The 19,467-nt window shown below is 40.1% G+C and overlaps 1 protein-coding gene across 1 annotated transcript in view; it reads left to right on the forward strand. All coding sequences in view use genetic code 11, as the record gives it.

The window, feature by feature from the left end:
* The window catches only part of EGR_05111 (hypothetical protein), a gene marked incomplete at both ends in the record, with an annotated part of 17,423 nt that extends 1,793 nt beyond the window's left edge, over positions 1-15,630 (forward strand). The window contains 12 exons of the mRNA XM_024494360.1: positions 54-145; positions 4,423-4,492; positions 5,839-5,939; positions 5,996-6,164; positions 6,195-6,231; positions 7,226-7,253; positions 8,101-8,135; positions 9,580-9,638; positions 9,679-9,801; positions 13,737-13,826; positions 15,185-15,296; positions 15,472-15,630. Of these exons, the coding sequence (XP_024351146.1) occupies positions 54-145; positions 4,423-4,492; positions 5,839-5,939; positions 5,996-6,164; positions 6,195-6,231; positions 7,226-7,253; positions 8,101-8,135; positions 9,580-9,638; positions 9,679-9,801; positions 13,737-13,826; positions 15,185-15,296; positions 15,472-15,630 (1,075 nt within the window). The remainder of the gene's footprint in view (positions 1-53; positions 146-4,422; positions 4,493-5,838; positions 5,940-5,995; positions 6,165-6,194; positions 6,232-7,225; positions 7,254-8,100; positions 8,136-9,579; positions 9,639-9,678; positions 9,802-13,736; positions 13,827-15,184; positions 15,297-15,471) is intronic.
* Between the last annotated feature and the right edge of the window lie 3,837 nt (positions 15,631-19,467).

A 19,467-nucleotide genomic window follows, 5' to 3' on the forward strand; every position in this document is an offset into this window, starting at 1 on the left:
TGCTTTCACGCACCCCCTCCTGCTTGGTACATTTAAATCAGAAATATTTTTAGATGTATTGACAACAACCCAAATGTCAAGACTAAGGTTAATTTAGTTTCTATAAGCAGTCTTTGTAAGTCTCCACTAGCTACATGTCGGACATGTATGTACTCACTGTACCCCCTTTTGCTTACTCAATGCCGCAGTCTGAAGTCTTACCCATTGACTATCCGGTTGGAAGCTTCATGGGATGAAAGCCAATATGGGCATGGAACTTTTAATCTGCAACAAGTGACGACTCAATTTATAACAGATATAGAGGGGGTAACTCGGCTGGAAGTTTTTCATTTGGAGAGCGTGTAAAACGGAAATAATCACAAGAAACTTTGGAGATTATTCTGCGTGTTGAATTAATCTCCACTATGATCCAATGTTCTTCAATGAGACCCACCTATCGGAGGTGTTTTGCCTAAAAAAGCAAACATTTTAGATACCTTCCTTTTAATTTCACTTTAAGTTCCCAAAGCTCCGGTCCTGACTTGGAGAAATGTCATCAGGGGATACGGGGGTGAGGGCGAGAATTAGGCAGTAACTCACTTCCATCCTTTCAGGCGATTAAATTTTGCTGCTGTTTGAATGTCTCTATTACTGGTTTGGGTATTTTTGAAGAAGTCTTTCTAATACAGTTTTGGATGGTTTTATGCCCTTTAGATAGATGTCGGCTGGGCTATTAGGTCTTCAGTAAGTAAATAATTTGTGGTCTTTAGAGGTGAGGTGGTACCTTGGAAGTGTGAAATATTGGATAAGCACATACGGATGTCTGTCCGTATGTTGACCCGTCTGGGAGTATGGTGTAGGCGGCTGGAGTCTGGAGGTGGTCCCATTTTTACGAATCTATAAAATTTTTATTGGCTTCTCTGTGACACCAACAAAAGAGGAAGAGTGAATGAGAATGGAAGGTACAAAAGCCTCTAGAATGTTCAGGAGGAAAAGAAAACTTCCAAAACATCAAAATTGGCCCTAAATGATTCTTTGCGGTAAAGTTTGTGAGTTGCCTACAAGAAATGCAGTCAGGTAATGAACTGTAGTGACCACTTAGTGGGGAGGAAGTTGGCACTTCTCCTACTACTGAAAGTAACGTTAAAATGCCGAAAAAACGCGTCGCACTCATTGGCTTCTTCAATATTAATTGACAAAAGGACACGAAATGAAGGGATGAAAGAAAATTTTGAAAAGCCCTCAATCCCTTTTAGAGGTATCACTTACCCAAATTAGGTATTGTCAACCTTTGGCCGATTTGGCGAAACTTACTCTCGAAATCTTGTTTGCTGTAGGTAAAGAAAAAAAATGACCTGTGAGTTGATTAAACAGAGCCGACTGGTCTTCCGTGTACGGAGCACGGAACCACTATCCTTGGGTGCCATCTATTCTATCTGGAGGCATAGTGGTTAGGCGTGGCTTGATCTACCAACTATTGGGATAACCCAACAATTCGAGAATGAATTTCTCTTTCTCACTGACCTCTTTTGAGGCAGTGAATCCAATTTCTACATCTTGTTGTGTAGTTGGGGCGTATAGGATGAAAATTTTGTCTTTTATTTTCCAAATGATCAACATTACACCCAACATTTCTTTCTCACCGAGGCGCCTGCTATCCGTAAATCTCACCGTTCTGGAAATTTCTGTTTCTAAAAAGCAAACAAGTTGGCTCCAGTCATTATTTTCTCTTACTCACTTTTCGTTCTCAACCACCGGATTCCATCTGCGCCTCGAGTTGCTGATGTTAATCGCCTGAAAAAATATAATTGAGGAAATGCGGAGGATGAAGGTAACGCGGTATATTCCTTCTTCTCTTCCACTCTGAAGGGTAGCAAGAAGGATAAGTTCTTGTGTCGTCTTGTAAGCATGGTGCTTTCTCTACACTGAATGAATAATGTGGTTCTACTGTATTGGGGGAATTGATCTTAGGCCAAAAATACTTCCATAGTCCGCTTTTACAGTGCAGAGAGTGTCTTGGGAATTTGAGACAGTGAATGCATCATTTTCGGGACAGTTTAACAAATGCTGAAATACAAAAAGCTATTTGTTAATACAATCCAGCCAGTTAATCAGGCAGCAAACATTCTTTTCTCAACGATACCCGGATAAGTAAACGGAAGAAAGGACAACTTGGCTGTCATAAAGGCCTATTGACATTCGTTGACAAGTGCATCAAGCGTAATTAACCGTAAACTTGGGTACTTTTAGCTCTTTGAGAACTAAAATTGTAAAAATCGTTTTACTTGGTGCAAAAAAGTAACTTTTAATCCATCATTTGCGTGGGCGGATGAGTCGGCTGCATAAGTAGCAATTGTAATTCGTTTGAATATTAGCCAGGGTAGCTAAATATATGCAAAAATCTTCTCCAAATAGCTTGTTTGTTGAATTAATAAGTTTTTAAGGCAACACAGGCTGGCTACGAATTTCACTTTATAAACCCGGTTTTCTTGAGGCTAAAGAGATTAGTTCTAATCCCCTCGGTTGTCATCGAAGAAATGAGTAAGTGGAAGTTGGGGCAGCATCTCCACTTCATTTTTTTATAGCATTCCTGCAGAACACGACATCACGGCAGGGTTAGGGTTGCTTTCTCATTTATTGCCTCGTGAAGACGGTTGCCAGCATCACAAGGGCTTTCTTAATGTCACCTAACTTTACCCCTACGGGTAAAGTGGTATTTTTATGCTAATTCGATGGGAATCCTTTTCATTCAAACAGTAAACTGAGGGTGTAAGGTCAGAAGAAGCCGAAATTAAAAAACAGAGTAGATTAATTCTCTCCAGGTGATGTCCAAGTCCTCTCAATGTGGATAATTTAGCATCAAGGGTGGTCAACCATAAAATGGCCCAGTGGGTGGCTATCTTCAAGATAGATTTTTTAATCCGCTGTTGTCTTCGAAACGTATTTAAAAATATATCGGATTGGCAGTTTGCTCTAACGAAATAAGATGGTGAGCAAAATTGTGCGACACTACCGTATATTACAGGTTTGTTTGAATGCAGGCGGTCAGATTGGCTCAACTTTGTGGCTAAAAAGGCCCAGCCCAACCTCCAGGGGGCAAACAAACTCTGATGCCCTTATCAAACTGGAGTCCTTTGTACCATTTGCAATACCACAACTCATAGTACCTTCCTCTAGCCACTACCTCCTATCTAGAGGACTAAACCTTAGGTAGGATAGGGAAGCACGTTATGGCTTGTCAAACAATACGAAACATTTTTACGTGGTTCGTCAATAATGTTTTCGGATGAACAGGTTAAAACGTCTGTGGAGGAGCAAACGCAGTCACAGTGGAATTCGTAAAGTCTCCTTTCCCAAATCCTTTCGTTGCTCAACTTAAAAAAACGGATGACAATGTCGTGTACTACAGTTTTGCATGCCACATCCGTGGCTTGGGTCTCAAACAGGCTAAAGACATAGGTTTTTTGGTCAGAAAGGAAAGAAGAATGGAATCATTTTCCGTAATCCGTACAGCTGCATTACGCGAGGCCAAGAAAAATACCAGTCAGCTACAGTTAATTTACATTTAGGCTCATTCCTCCTTTCTATCTCCTTATTTATTTCATCAACGCGACCCCAAATGGTCAAGTCCTAACTTGTGAAGAGGCATTGAGTACACGGCAAATACCTTTTTCCTCCTCACCACACGGTTGCCTACTTATCACTCTCTGATAGTAGCTGTTAGTTTTAATATGCAAATATATCTATATAATATTTCCGTGATTTTTCTTTCCTCTCCCTAGCTTCAAATTCTTGAATGAATAAGATCTATTAGGGGATACCACTGCGCACCGTTTTGTGCTGGACCAGAGTTAGTCCTCCTCCTTGGGGATCAGAGAGAGCTTTGTGAGCCATAAGACTATTTCACTTTACTCATGTGGGTAAATTTTAGAATTCTTTACGACCTAGGTTTAAAGTGCTCTCAAGATAGAAAAAGGATAACTTTAAGATGTCCACTCACTATTAAATTATTTAAAGATTTTTTTAAGGAACATGAGATTAATACGCTACTTTAATTTTTCTGTTTGCAGAACCAATAAATATAAACCCGAGGTAACTGCTCTTTAAACCAGCTCTACAAGGACACTCTAGAGCGAAATTAAAATAGCCCCAAAGCCTTAAAATTGCCGATTAAAGTTTTTGCTATCGTTATATAGAAAAGGTAGAATACAAAGGTAATTAATCCGTTTGAAGCCAAACAAAGCTATTCCTTGGGGATTAGTACATTTTCCCTACCAAGCACCAAGTCAAAAACCCACAAGAGAGAAATTTATTAGATGACAAAATGGGCAAAGTTTAAGACGCAGCTCAAGTTCTTTGGGGAACAATCACCCTCTAAGAAGTAAGGTAAAAAATCCAAGATTTTAATTTTGGCAATTTGAAATAAAATACTTAAATAACGAGTAAAATGTGATGTGAAAATTTGTTTGGCAACACCTTTTCAGGTGATAGATGGTCAATTTAAATCTACTTTGTCTCCAAGGTGGTGTCATTCAATCATCGAAGGGGGATGGACTCTGACTCCCCCCAGACCGCTTCGATCTCATAAACTCTCTTTCTAACCACTTTTTTCTGATTAGAAATTTAGAACCTGAGGTGAAAAAGGAAAAAAACGGAAGCGTTATTAGAGTGTGTAGGAGACTGCAGATTAAACTATAGAGACCATGAGTAGTCGATTTGAATAACCCAGTCTTCGTTCACCTTATTTTTTGACATCCAAGGGGGAAGTGGGCATTTATGGTCTTCAACTTTTACTACAGACGAAAAATGAATTTATCAAGCGACCAAAAAGGCCCTTGAGAGGCGGACGTGGACTCGTTGAATGCATATTTTCAATGCGGTACTCCTTACGATGTTCAAGCTTATTTTGACTCCTTAGACCATAAAATATCAGCTAAAATAATTTTACATGTTTGTCGGCTTTATAGACCAAGCTACAGACGATTGCGAAGCTGTGCATGATTTTTCCCCAAATTTATGAAACAGAGTTGAGAGAAGGTTATAAACTACTCATATGCCGTCAGGCAAATTTTCTATTCTTCACGACGAAAAGACAATTGCGTAGCCCGTAGCCAAACCAAATGGGGATTAATTTACCCGTATTCAGTTTTAGCGGTGAGGAGTCAAAGCCAAGCATGGAGGCTGGTAAGACCACAACTGTCACATGCTCTTCGTTAACGGATGACAAGATGCTTTAAAGATAATCTTTTGCCTTAATGAAAAGCATTACATTGATTTGTTTTCTGGCTAATTGATTTGTGATAGGACATGACCTCCGCAATTCAAGGGTCGTTAAGCCAACAGATATGGCCCTAGTTAACTCTCTCCTCCAAAGCAATCGGTCATTAGCCGTCGTCCTGCCTACTCGTTTGTTTGCTTGGTAGGAAGGAGTTTTCCTGCTTCACGTGGTATAAAAGACAGTCACGACTCGTGCCAATCTATTAGTGGGACGTCATTTCCCATTTCTCAAAAAATACGACATAGATTAGTTTTTTAGGATGGGACAGAGGACTGGAGACGCTGATTGATTAACTTAACATCGCCTCAAAGGTATAGGAGTCTGTTTGCCATCCCAGAATAGGCAGTATGAAAGTGGCAGTACGACAGATTTGGATGTTGACGGGGCTAGATTTCTGGCCTTCGGAAGCCAAAAAGGCCTTTATTGTTTAGGAACATTAGCTCTGTCAAGTTACTTGCTATCTTTTGTCATGGGAAAGTGTAGTTCCATAGTTAGCTTCAGACACCAAGATTTGTAGCAGGAGACTATTAAAATTTCCATAGAATTTACATTGCGCCAATCTGTATTTAAGCTTTATTAAGAAAGGTGAGAGGCGATTTGATATTTGCCACTTTATTTTATGTTTGTATCTTACAACTTTACTCAAGAAATGGGGCACCGTTAATGAATCCAACACCCTTAGGTGAGAAAAAACAGTTTTCGACACTTAGGTGACTTAGTTAGATATTATTTTTTCAGCCACCAATAGTTGTATCACATGGATAGCCAATGACGTTTCGAAAACAAAATTATTCGGCAGAAGGTATATACTGCTTGCTTCTCGACTCACGATGATTTTAGTATTGAAATACTTGGGCACTGATTTTTTAAAATGTTGGATTTTGAGCTATGATTGTTGGCTGCAAACGTAAACAATACATTTTTTGATTATTCTCAGTCAGAAAGGTTGTATGTTGAACATTTTCTTTGAATGGGTAGCAGGCGGTCAGATTGGACTAACTTCCTGACTGGGTAGGCGCCATCCAATCCTTTCGGGGAAGACACGCTCTGATTCCCTTGTGCCGCTTTGAGCGTTTCTAAAATTTCACATTACCATGGGACGTGGCACTAATGCAAGAGTCTTAAATCGGGGAGTGAAAGGGGAAAACAGCAAAAATATTTCAAAGCACCTCTAATTCAGTCCACATCTGCTTTTTTGCATTCACAAATTGGTCTTTTTAATTGCAGAGCACAACTTCAGTTGCTTTATAAAAAATCTTAGGCGTTTGAATTAACCATTCCTTCCTAAAAACGCGAAACTGCACGTTTTTATTGAAAAAGGTGAGCTTGTCTTCAGAATAAGCGAATTACTTCTACTCACTTCCGTATTTGGTTGTCATTGTAAAAAATTGGTAACTAGCATTTAAAGGAGAATTAGGGGAGCGCGGAGGAAGGAAGAAATAGCTTTCTCTCCTCCTTCTCCCCCTAGAAATTTGCAAATCTACTTACAGACAAGTTTTGCGGTAGGAAGTGTCACGCTTTTTATTGCCAGAATAACACCTTCATCCCACCGCTTCCGATTATTTCTAAACAGGCAGTTTTCTAGCGCCCAGAATTTCATGGATAACAATCGCATCCGGAGTGTGCTGTGATGAAATCAAGCACAAACTTTTAGGCTTGAATAGGTGCTGCGGGAGTAAGAGATCGGGGATTTAAGAACCGGTCAGAGACCAATCAGGAGAACGTTTGTCTGTCTAAAAAGTGGTCAAATAAAAGAAATTTTTTGCTGCAAGTCAATCAGAAAACAGTATTATAAATTACGTGACAGAATTGAAGGGTACATTGCCAATCACTGACACTTTTAATACAATAAAGCAACTTTCTGTGTGATGTCATCATTTCAATAATTATACTCCAAAAAGTAAAAATAACTCCCTACTCGCCTTTCTACATAATAAGGTCATTTGGATTTGATTTGGTTTAAAATAGGAAGCATTGCCATTTGTTTTTGTCAAAAGTAATGAGCGAGTATAAAAATTGGTTACAGAATCTAACCAATTCCAGTAGATCAAGAATTTCAAAGCTAAAATTTTGTACCCCTACATTTTTTCCTAAAAAGTATACATGTTTTTATTGTGGCGCCAGGAAAGGACCAAACGTACAAATCTTGAGATGAGCAGGAGTGTGCAAAATTTATGACTAAAAGTTGGCATCATTGCCTAGGTTGATCGCACCTATCCGCCATCTGCCAATTTGTGCCTGTGAGCGCTTCTTACCTGCTATTAATTATGTTATGTCGCTTTAGGAACCAAGCTCCTACGTGTTTTAAATCTGCCTAATTCTTTGCCAAATTACCCCATTATTTTAGAATGGAAGACTTTCTTATTTAGAAGTAACTTTAAACTCAGCTCCTAAGTGTATCTAAAGAGATGGATGGCTAACGGGCTTATAGCCAATAAACGTACGAGTGCTCAGTGCATGTCAATGCGATGATTTGAGATATTTCCTTCTGGCAGGCAATTATAATCAGGAAAATGAGCTATTCATATGGGAGGTCTCGATTGAGGGTAAGATGGATGGATTCACAACAATAAGATACAAAGCCAAGCCATAAAAGCTGACTAGGTGTCCTTCAAAATACAAATCGGAAAAAGATAATGGGAAAAACCAACTACTCCAGTCTAGAGCGTCTTATTCTTTCAATAGGACACGGCAAATTGGGACCCAATGCCACAAAGTTATGGCTTGGAGATCTAGATAAGGAAATGGGTAAGTCAAATATATGTGCTACTAGGAGCAAGTCTATCAGAATATATGCTCGATAGTGCTCTCAGTACTTCTGACTATTTTATGCCATCAAAAAGCTAAGTTAAACTTTGTTTTAACTTCTTTGAAGCAAGTATGTAGAGGACAATGAAGGGCAAGCAAGGACACTACACTGTTATCATAGTCAATTTTTCTAACTTCGGAGGTAAATTTTTCGTCGCAGGGGGTAATTTTCTTTCAGCCAGTAAAAAATTAGCAGAAAACATTCGAGTTTTTAACGTAAGTCACGCCAGTCACCCGTTCGCCTGACTAAGGGCTTAGATCCACCGCAAATTTCACCATTTCACACCACTTGATGGAAGGCGGGTGGGGTGAGGGGAATATGTGCGCAATAGGAATGCGGTATGGAGAGGCCACAGGGGACTCCCAGTCTCGGATCCACTTCAGTTATGTGTGTGCGTCCATGCGTGCGCGTTTGTACTTTGGGTAGTTGGGGCGGAAAAAAAATATTTGTCTCCAACGTCGTTTATCCCCTCTGGAATTCCATTAAATCTATATTGAGGGAAAGGAGGAATGTGTTAGTCATCTCACATGCCCATTGCCAGTTGTAAAAATACTGGCTTAAAAGCAGCCATTTAATAGGAGATGGAGTTTAAAATAGTTTTGGGGAGATGAGGTTTCGCGCCTATTCATCCTTGACACTTTGTTTTCACTTCTGTGCTGTCCAGCCATATACCTATTTGGGTTCCACATGGCCATTAGAGAGGTGGAAGATGTATCGCGTATTTACTTAATTGAAATCGTCACATAGGAGCAGTAGCCGGCGCCGTTACGAAGTTTTCCAGATTGCTAACGACTAGTGGACAGAATTCCTGCAAAATAAGGGACTAAGGTAGCTCGCGGAAATCGATGACCTTTTCAGCTCTTCCGTTAGGAGTCTTCACAAATTCGACATCAGCAGCAGATACTCACCTTCCTTCACATTAAGCTTTAGTATCCACTAATAGAAAACACAGCAGTTGATCTTAGGATCAAATTAGCTTGCCACTGCCACCAATGTAAAGAGGTCATAATTCGCAAGAAGTCACAATACTATAGCAACTAGGATATCACAAAACGATCGGACTACGGTATGTACTCCCTTTAGGCCATAATTTGGCCTTCTGTGCAATCCCTCAGCGAGATTCTTTGCAGACGTAGTTCGTCTCGACGAGGACTTGATAGACGAGAATGCCGACTGGACCCACAACGACCCTCCTTTGGGGTAAAATCACGTAAAGACTTGAGCTCAAATGCAAAACAAATAACTACATTGCTCCTTTCTATCGACGTAAGTTTTTCCTTCGCTTGGGTTGCAGGGTTGGGAGTCCACGTGTCTACGGCCTCTCAGCTCATAGGTAACAGTAAACCATTATTCCCCTATAGCTGCAGAGCCGACTCCGGCAGCACTTCAAGCCATTATTGTTCATTCAAACAAATTAGGCATTTTAAAGCATTTCTCAAAATCCTAAAATCTCAATAAACTTAAGACCCATTCAGACTTGATTTATCTTAATAAAAATCAAACTTTGGAATAGATAAAAGATATTTTGGATAATTCAAGGTCTAGAAAACTCTTTGCTTTCAAGTTGTTAAGGTAACTGACGCCCGAATTTGGACGACATTTATGTTAAAAGTACTCTGTTTGAATTAGGATTATTCCATTCAAACAGTTTTTTGATTATTTTAATGCGTATTTTTGCTACATTTCATCACACCACTTTGTTGGCAGCACGGTCAAGAATAAGTGCGCGCTTGAGGTTAGACTGAACGTGCAAAGTAATATCAGGAGAATAAATAACATAGAGAAAAGCTAAAAAGTCTATAGGAGAAGAGCAAAGTCTACTAAAGTTGGCAAACTCTCGTGGTTAGGCAAAAAAGGCTCTTAGGAGAGTTTTTTTTTTGGGCTTTAACTTTGGAGGTTCGCTAGCCGATTTGGCAGTTTCCACCACCAAAAAATAGTCTGCGCTTTGAAAATAATATGAGTACACTTGAAAGATGCATCTTGTCAGTTCAATGTTATTCCACCGAATTTCACTTCCCTAAAGACTTGACGGCATTCTATGACGAGCCCATTTTACAAACTAATCGCTATTCGTAGTGGTTTAGTTCTCACCCCAGGCCCTTGACGGTGGGTACAAGGAGAAATAGAATGAGTAACTAGACTGCCGACAAATGCACCCTCAGACGCGAAGAAGCAAATGAGTGAGCAATGAAGGGGGCTGAAGCAACACCGACTCCACTCACAGGTCTTTGCACAACTCCAGAGCTATATAGTAGTTAATGTCTCTCCTATTTTTCTCTCTGTCAGGTCAGAGACGTCTGTTATTAAGGGTTTGGGAATGTCAAAATATATGTCCCTCTGTCAGTATGTCAGTTAGCTCAATCTATCATCCCAAATTTAGCTCGATTCCAAAGCTTCTTGAGCATCTCGTACAGCTTCATAGAAACGCATCACTCAAGGATTATCTTGTCAAGAAGAGCTTCTGATGATGCATAGTGTCACCTCGAATCTGAAATGGGAAGAGAAAACCATGAAAGTTAAGTGAAGTAAATATATGCCACATGCCGTGCATTTGTGGTCAATGGACAACAAGCTTCGAAAACGACAATTTTACTCTCCGTTTCTTTCATGCGTGCTGTCTGTAGGTTGTTTACTGACAGGCTTATTGTGTCATGATATACGTCTAAAGCAACGTTTGACTGCTAGAAAATTGTTTGTCTAGTGGGTCCAATAAAAAAACCGCTTACTTTTTGGAAGTCAACCAATCAGAGCAGAGATCGATGGTCAGCTCAAAGGCTTGCTTTAGGCTAATCAATTAAAGTGACAGTGTCAAAAGTGAATGAGAGACCCTGTCCTCCGTATCCCCTTAAAAGAAAAGTGTCCAAGTGATGATTACCACCTTGTCTTGACACTAGACACTTACCTGACCATGAGTGAGACAGACTAGAGAGATGGGGTATAAAAGTAAGGTAAAATTAAGAGTAGCTAGCTGGGGGACAGGAAGGGGGTGGTGTAGGTTGTTTGCTGCTCCTAAGGGCAAAACATCCCGGCAAAGTAGAATTATCTGTCAGCTTTTAACCTATTGAGGAAAAGATGAAAAATAATTGCCGCGGCTTTTTTATTTTGCTGGAAGCAAAATCGTCCACTATCACGGAGGTAAATAATGAGGTTGGAAGCAGGTTAAACACAAGTTGTGCATCTGTTTACGTCCTAATTTGCGACATCCCTTAATTCACTAAAACGTGGACGCAGAAGCAGATACACACACTTGTAAGTGCTGGGGATGTAAGAAACAAGGTCGTTCTAGGCGGTTAAATAGGCTTAGAAACAAATAGACGTAAAATGAAAACAAAACCGAATTTCTCCTTTCAGTTTGTGGGCTAAAGTGTCGCTCTCCGACTCTTTCCTGATGTCAGAATAAGCTACCAGCATGCCCAAAATCAGCTTGCTGAGCGGACCTACAATCTGTAGAGATTCAAGGTCCCCCGTCATTTTGCATGTCAGAAAAGAAAATTATTAAAATACAAAAAGAAACCTTTAGTTCTATTGTTTCCCTATTTGAACCAAAATATCTGTTATGCTGTTTAAACCGAATTGTCAGTCCATGCTGCTAAAATCTTAGTGTTTACAAATTCTCACAAAATAAGCCACGAGGGACTCTCAGGTGCTGCGCTTACACCTGTAGCCGAAACATATTTTGTGGATTGATCATGTCGGGACCGGACACCAGACACTCAAACGGTGACGGTGCATGTGGATTTGACATTTGAAAGAAGATGAAAAAATCGCAACTATCCACTTGCCCAGAAGATGAAACACTCAGGCGTATTTTTGGTAAGACCTTTGGGAGGTCTATGCTCGCCGGTCATAAACGAAAGTCAACCAGCAATGCACCTATGTATGGAAGTTCTGTTATAGCCGTTTTTACGATGATCTATCGAAGCCTAGGATGCATTGCGTGTAATACGCAAAGTATTTGTTTAATTCTCGGTTTCGACAAAAGGTTACGTAGAGGCGCCGCCATTGTACCTCTGCCAAGCGACTTAGCCTTCAGCCCTTTTCAGCCACCTTAAGCTCTACCACATGTCGGCAATATATAATCTGTGGAGTATAATGTCTTCTTTTGTCTTCAGAGGAGTTTTACGACACTGCATTGGTGACAACGAAAAGGAAATCCTACTTTAAAAGAAAACTATTCTGATTTCTACCTCCAAGTAATAAGCCTTAGCAGGGCGGAAGAAGTGTCAATGCTGCGGGTGGGAGAATTGGTCACTATATCCAACAGAAGGGCTGAAAATGGCGTCTACCTCGGGTAATTACCCCACTCCCATGATCTGTAGAAAAGACTGATGACCGAAGTGATGCTAACCGTGAACAATCTGAAACTTTTTTATGAAGCTGTCTACATTATCCGTATGAGTATATCAAATAGGTGAACACGCGATGCCTCCTTCACTTCTCTACTAGCTGCGTAGAACGCAGATAGATAATAGGTGATCGGCATTGAAACGGGAAAAAATGTGACAAGAAGGAATAGACGCGGAACCCACTCCCCACGGAACTATGCTAAACCCCGTCCTTTGTTACAAGGCTATGATTTAGGTCTGTGTTCTTAAGACTAGCGATAGACATGGGTGGTGGCCAACACATCACACTATCTCACCAAAACAGTTCCCATACAGGACAAAATCCCAGATCCAGCATAGTTGATGAGAAGGATTTCTGACGCTAAAATCAAGTATCTCTTCAGCTGCATGGCAATTCGACAACTGGCACGATTGGCGCTTGTGTGTTTTGCCTTACAGAACCGAGTACTTTATGATGGACGATGCTAGGGGTTGACCAAAGGGAGCGCTGATATCGACGCTTAAAAGGGTGGAGAGGATGTAGTAGATGGGGTGTTTGTTTAACTCTTGGTCACTAAGATGTTCTCTCATCGTACCTTAGCCAGGTACTAACCCCGAAGCCATGCCAGTAATCCCAAGTCCTACGGTATGTCTAACTTATATATTTTGCCCGAGTACTATGTCGTCTTCAGGGAAGCCTTTGGACTCAACATTACGGAATTACACAAGAGAAGAATCTTTACAGAGGAACAGTAAATATTATCCTTCACCAGGCCAGCTTTTCGTTCTTAACCAGTACAAAGGGTCCAATGCCTTATTAGGTAGTTTGTAAAAAGAAAAGTGAAAACCGAACCAGTTAGGCAAACCTTCTTATTTTTGATGCAAAAGAGCATCAAAGCAGCTTCCTTCTAGTGGCTTGAGTTTTAGATCTACCACCGCGTGGCTTTAGTCAATCAGGAGAGTTGGACTTAAGCACAGAGCCTCAGATTGCTTGAAAACTACCAGTGAATAGCGGAACTTCCAGAAAGTCTAAAAGGCAGCATTTTCTAGGGTCACACATTCTCACCAAGTCTCCACTGTATTTCCCTTCTAAGTATCCCTATTGATGTCAAATCTGGAAACTTTTATATTTTGATCTGCCTGGAAGGGCTCTTTGCCAATAGCGTAACTTAATCTCATCAAATTAGATACTTAAAAGAAACAGTAGGGAACAAAGCCTTAAATAATAACATGACTTACCTTCTTTGGAATTCGCACTCAGCCCTCTCTCTCCGCAGGACAGGAATGAAAGCCACGTAACAATTTTCAGCTACACTTTATGTTTTTTATTTTTAATACTTTTGAGACACAACATTCCCTTCTCAGTTAGTGTAAACATGCATAAATGCATTGTTTTCCCATCACTCCCCCTTAATATTCCTGGAAATCCTAACTAGTATGTCTGGCTTGAGCCAACGATGACAGGTAACTCCTAGTCTTCCCTATTCCATCCTTCAGTGATTCATTTTTTGGTTTCGTCACCACACCTCCAAACACTGGTCAAAAAACTGGTCAAAGGGTTCCCTACCTCTAGGAGATCTGGCTAGGCTAAGGTCGTAAAACTAAGTTCAAAAAACAACTTTCAGGGTAGTTCAACCAATATATTGTGAGTTGAGGATTCTTGTGGGATAAAAGAGAGGACAATAGAGAGTAAAGTACTCAAGGAGGGGTATCTCTGCCTGATAATGCAATTACAGGGATTTGACAAGTTCTTACCGTCATAAAAAGTGTCTGCATGATCCCCAGATGATGGTTCTAACTAAGCGCATTTCGAACGATATAGTATCATTCCCGAGTTAGCGTTTTCTATGATCTCCTTCTGATTAAACAATACAACGTGAAGACACCTCAGAAGTGCTGATGTCTACATCGAATTCAAAATCGAGGAAAATTATGGAAACATCCCTGGGACTCGGCACTTCAGCTAAAGAGCATGCACACATCGTATTCCGGTTGTACGTAGGCCGTTGACACTAAAATCTTGATCGAGGATGTTTTTATTTATCAACCGTTCTAGTTGGCAGTGCAACGAGGTCCAAGCTCACATACGTAAACACCAGTTCATAAACAAGGAGCTATACAATCACGTAGTCTGATCTAAAATGGTAGTGAGTTATCCAAAGGTAAAGATGTAGGGAGTTATATACTTTTTGCTAATTAATAAAACAACAATTTGTTATTGCGTAATACGTTGGTTGCTAGATTAACGCCTGATTATGGCAGAGGCGCCACTTAGGTGCTACTCCATAGTACTTTCGTCGGGTAGCCTTCCCTCTGGGCCATGACAGCAGCCCCAAACCCTTCTCTACGTAGACAATATGCGTTCTGTCCGAGTATTATGTCTTCAACTGGCTTCAGGGAAGTTTCGATGAGCTACATTTGTAGCATCAGCTGGGTAGAACCCAGATAGATATAGTTGGTCAGCACTAATGTGGGAGCAAAGCTGCAATGAAGAACTCGGCTTTTGGACTAGTATTCCTATGACTAGCGTGATGACCAGCGAAGTTCTTCGTCTCTCTAAATCTGATTATCATGCAGAACGAAACTTCAGACCCAGTAGATTTGCCAAGAGGTACCACCAGACCAATTCTCTAATGTGCTAGAAATAGCCGAACCCATCAATATGAACTTCGAATACACTTAGCAATTAGTTCACGTTAAGACAATGGGAGATTTTGGTTTAAAAATTGATTAGGTGTAAATAAAATTATCAATCTTTTACACCTTATTCAAATAATTGGCGGACTTTCAAAGCTCAGCTAGTGATTTTAAACGCTTTCCTCCTAGTAAGTGTATTCTAAAAAGTTTAGAAGGGGGTGGAAAGAATCTTAGCAAGCGTAAAGGCGAAAACTTATTATATGATAATGTAAGTTCAATCAATTCACTTTGTGCTTTTTTTAGAATATTAATGGAAGAACAGGCACTTAAAACTTGCCTTATCCTGTCTAGGTTTCTAAAAATAACATCGCAAAATGTTCCTCAGCACTAGCGATTCCCTTTTAAGCTTCCCGTATTTCTTAAAAAAAAAAACATAATTCAAGTCTAAAATAGGTCTACAAACTGGAACTGGTTTGCCTGAAAACTCCGGTCAAACCATTATGTTGGGAGAGTATTCAATCATTAAAACAAAGAAAGGTGTATTTGATTTTCTATTTATAAGACGTAATCCTCCAAGTTCTTGTAAAACTTCACAAAAATAATGTCTGTCGCTAAAGCACAAAGGTGTGTGGATTGATAACATTCACAAATCTTGATATTAATGTACTGACTTAGAGGGTTTTTCCTTCTGCTTACAAAAGCGTTTTCCCCTTTTAAGTATTTTTTTCTGATTGCTATATAGAAAATCTGTCGCAGAAACTAAATCGGGTGGAAATGCAAATGAGCTAATTAGGAAAAGATAGCGCCTGCCACGTCCAAGCAGAGTTAAAGTGAATTCCTTTCAAAGCTAACTATCTACAAACAAGTCTTTTTTGCCGTTTAATCATTTTTATAGGAGCAAATCTCTAACCAAGAATGTATCAGAGTTGCCAGCATTAATTGTGCTTTTCGATTACATTGACTACATTCTAGTGGTACCGACTACTATTTATATCCAATGATATTCCCTCACGCCTGCATAGATGACTCTGAGCATCACATTAGTAGCAGCGGTGAACGAATCCGGTCCAAGCTATCAAAATGTCTAAATCAGCCCAAGTTACCCTATCTAAGTGCCACCGAGGAAGGCATATGCTCAGGATGGCTGAAGCCGTGGGCCTCATGATTGAAAGGTTACCAAAGCCTCGTATACCTTTAAAAGTCATCTCTATCTCGTAATTAAGATTCTAACTTCCATCAGGGCCAGGTAGTTTGACAATGTCCATCAAAAGTGGCTAATACATTTGCCATAAAATGTGAATTTCATGAACAAGTGAGACCTTTTGGTAATTAAATTGAATACAGCATCGAATTGGGAATCAAGTGACAAGGACAAAAAGAATGGAGAATTTTGTAGCCTCATAAAAACCGTTCCTTATGAAGGAGTTTACTCATTGAAATGGGTTTTTCCCCCACAGCGGTGCCCCATTACCATTACATTATATTTCAGTAGACAGTCGCATAATCACATCCGACAGAAATGTATAACTGGGAAAAGTTAGACATAATATGAGATGCCTCTAGCAACCAAACCTTTCATTAGAGTTCAGTTTGTAATCATTCTTATTCTCGTTAACAAATAAGCTGCAAAACTGACTTGGTAATCCAAGAAAATCTCCTTCCAGATTATTTGTCGTTGGATTTTGTTCACTGCACTTTTGCCCCTACATTATCCATGATGCCTAACATTACATACCTCCATCAGCTCTACGCCCCAATGTTATTTAAACTAGTTTTTATGGAATATAGAAATGTCATTGAGAATAGCTGGCCATGGAGGCTGGTATTCACTTTAACAATTTCCTTCTTGGGATACATGAGGATGAAACGCATGTTTGGTGAGGTGAGGCTGAGGCCAGCTCAATATCAACCGATATTACAGGACAATGTTTTGCGATGAGCCCTTGTTAGAGTCGTGATCTACAACTTCTTGGAGGCTTCAGGAGCGCTCAGGCTCAAATTACCCAAGAAATTGACCTGTTTATTGACATTAAGGGGCTGTCCCTCAAAAGGGGTTTCATCACCTTTTTAAACAAAAGAAGGCGAAACCTACTCTCCTAATTTTATAGTTTGCGCTTTATTGTTGCAAAATGGTTGCTATTCACAATCTAAATTAGCTTCCGAGGAAGATTGATTTTCTTCTCTGTGACATAAGTTCTCCATCTTTAATGGTAAATAGTTTCTACAAGTTGTTTCATTTAAAGTAGTAAAATAAATAAACTATAAGTTTCTCTAGTCAAAAAGAAATTCAAATTCCTTTCCTTTGCGATGCATTTGGATTGAATGATGCTCTACCTCAGGTACGAGTGGTCAAAGAAGGACAAGAGGGGGTGGTTGTACCCCTGGGATCCTGATAGCATTCAAAACTTGGATTACAATTTTTTCAAAGCTTAATGCCGAAATCCAGTACTTCTCAATCATTTCATTAAAACAAGGAAAGATTTGTCCCCTTTAAGCTGAGACCACAGGATTCAGTAGTACGGCGTAATGAGGTATGGTGGCAACTCTGTTCATCTCCACTTCTTAAAGGTCCATAATCACTGTTTTAAATCGACAAAATAAATTTTTCCTAAAAAAATAAATGCTGATAGAAAAAGAAAAAAACAACGACGTCACGGGTTGGATTGAAGAGATTGTGGGTAAGGCAGACCACTAAGCATGGTGATTTAAACAATGAAATCGCAGTGCTTTCTGCAAATTTATGGGCAAGAGGGTTAGCCTCTAAAAGCGACCAATCGGGGGCTGATCACTTCTTTTTCTATCCCACTTTTATTACCCAGCGCTCCATTTTGTTGCTCACGTGATCCTGTCATTTACTGATTCCGCACTAAAGTTCTAACCACTTGTGGAGATATCAAGGGCTTATGGTGAAGAAGAAGGGATAAGGCAGTCACATCCCACAATGCGCTTTTGGCTAATGGTGCTTAAGGGGCCAGAAGATCTGTGTTGTCAGGCAGGAAGTACGCTCTCTTGCTCTACTAGGGAGATAAAGAAGAAGTAGAAGAGGAAGTTTGTCTTGCACAGTTTCGAAATGTATGGAGATGGTATCGAGAGGTTAAAAGCCATAAGCTGTGGTTTTTTTACCTCATCATTTAAGGATTGGGTAAGGGGTTGGTTTAAGGATGGAGAAGACACGCTTGCCACGTTCATTACAAATCATGCAATTATCACGTCAATCAGTTTTTTGCGTTTCACCGAAATTAAAGATGCCTTTTGAGCTCCTCCTACTCTCGATATGTCGTTCACTTTATCCATTTTCTTATAAGTCCCTTTAAAGTAATTTTAAATATGCCTATTTTTATAAAAGAAGGACTTACTTTTGTTAAATTCTCATCCGCTCCTCCATGCTACTGAGGTCACGTACGAAGGAGGGCGAACAATAGGGTCGAGGTATTACCTGACTGATTGAAAGGGCTCTAATTAGGGAGAAGAAGTGCCCCAGTTAGCACGGCCTTCTAGTACCTCAGCAATGCGAAGAAGTCAACAAATAGGGTAAGTAGGTAAAAATGGACAAATTGCATGCACAACGGTAGTACGTGGTTCTCACCAATATTGGTCTAGATAGCTTTGTTAGTCCGTCGCTTAATGTGTAGGTAGTGCAAGGGGGGCTCAATGTCACTGTCTTAATGACTAATGTGTGAGAGGCCAAGTAAGCGTACCTTCTGCAAAGTGGTCAAATTTGGTCCATGATGTTAAATTATAGGCTTTATTCTATCTAATTACTAGCCACTTTGGGTTTGAATTACTACAAAACGAATCTAAAGGTGACTTCAAGGTGACCTCGGTCTGGAAAGATTCAATTCGCCAGTATTAAAGCAGGCGAGCACAGGGTTGGATGACAGGTCGATCAGGCAATCTGATGACTAGATGTTCAAAGACATGACTTCCAAAGCTGTCAGACTTTTGTCCCTTGCTGGAAACAATTCTACAGCTGTGAAATGTGTCACTACTAACGGATACGAGTTTTATTATCCCACTTTATTGGGCCGGAAGTCTTTATCAAGTTGCCTGTAGGTTCTACGCTTTCCTTTGCAAGAACCTTTCATCATTGCACGCTTTTGATTACATTCACCGTATATAACCCTAATTAAGGATGTCTGGATGGATTCAAATTCAGCCACCTAAAAATTCTGTCCTGACGGATTGGGAAAAGAAAACTTTTCGATTGGGTAAAAACGCTACAAATTAATTGATGACGCCCTACAGTTTCATACCAGAAATGCGTCGTAATGGTATTGTTATGTATTTGATAATGGTGCAATTCAAAGCACTCACAAATGCTGGTTTAAACTTCGTAGTCATTTCAGTGACCACGGCTATTGCCTTTACTATTGTTATGAAGCCAGACGGGTACAGACACACACACACACAAAGATGGAAGGAGATGTGTCAAAGAAAAC

The sequence above is a fragment of the Echinococcus granulosus genome (assembly GCF_000524195.1).
Source record: "Echinococcus granulosus chromosome Unknown EG_S00036, whole genome shotgun sequence".
Taxonomy (NCBI): domain Eukaryota; kingdom Metazoa; phylum Platyhelminthes; class Cestoda; order Cyclophyllidea; family Taeniidae; genus Echinococcus; species Echinococcus granulosus.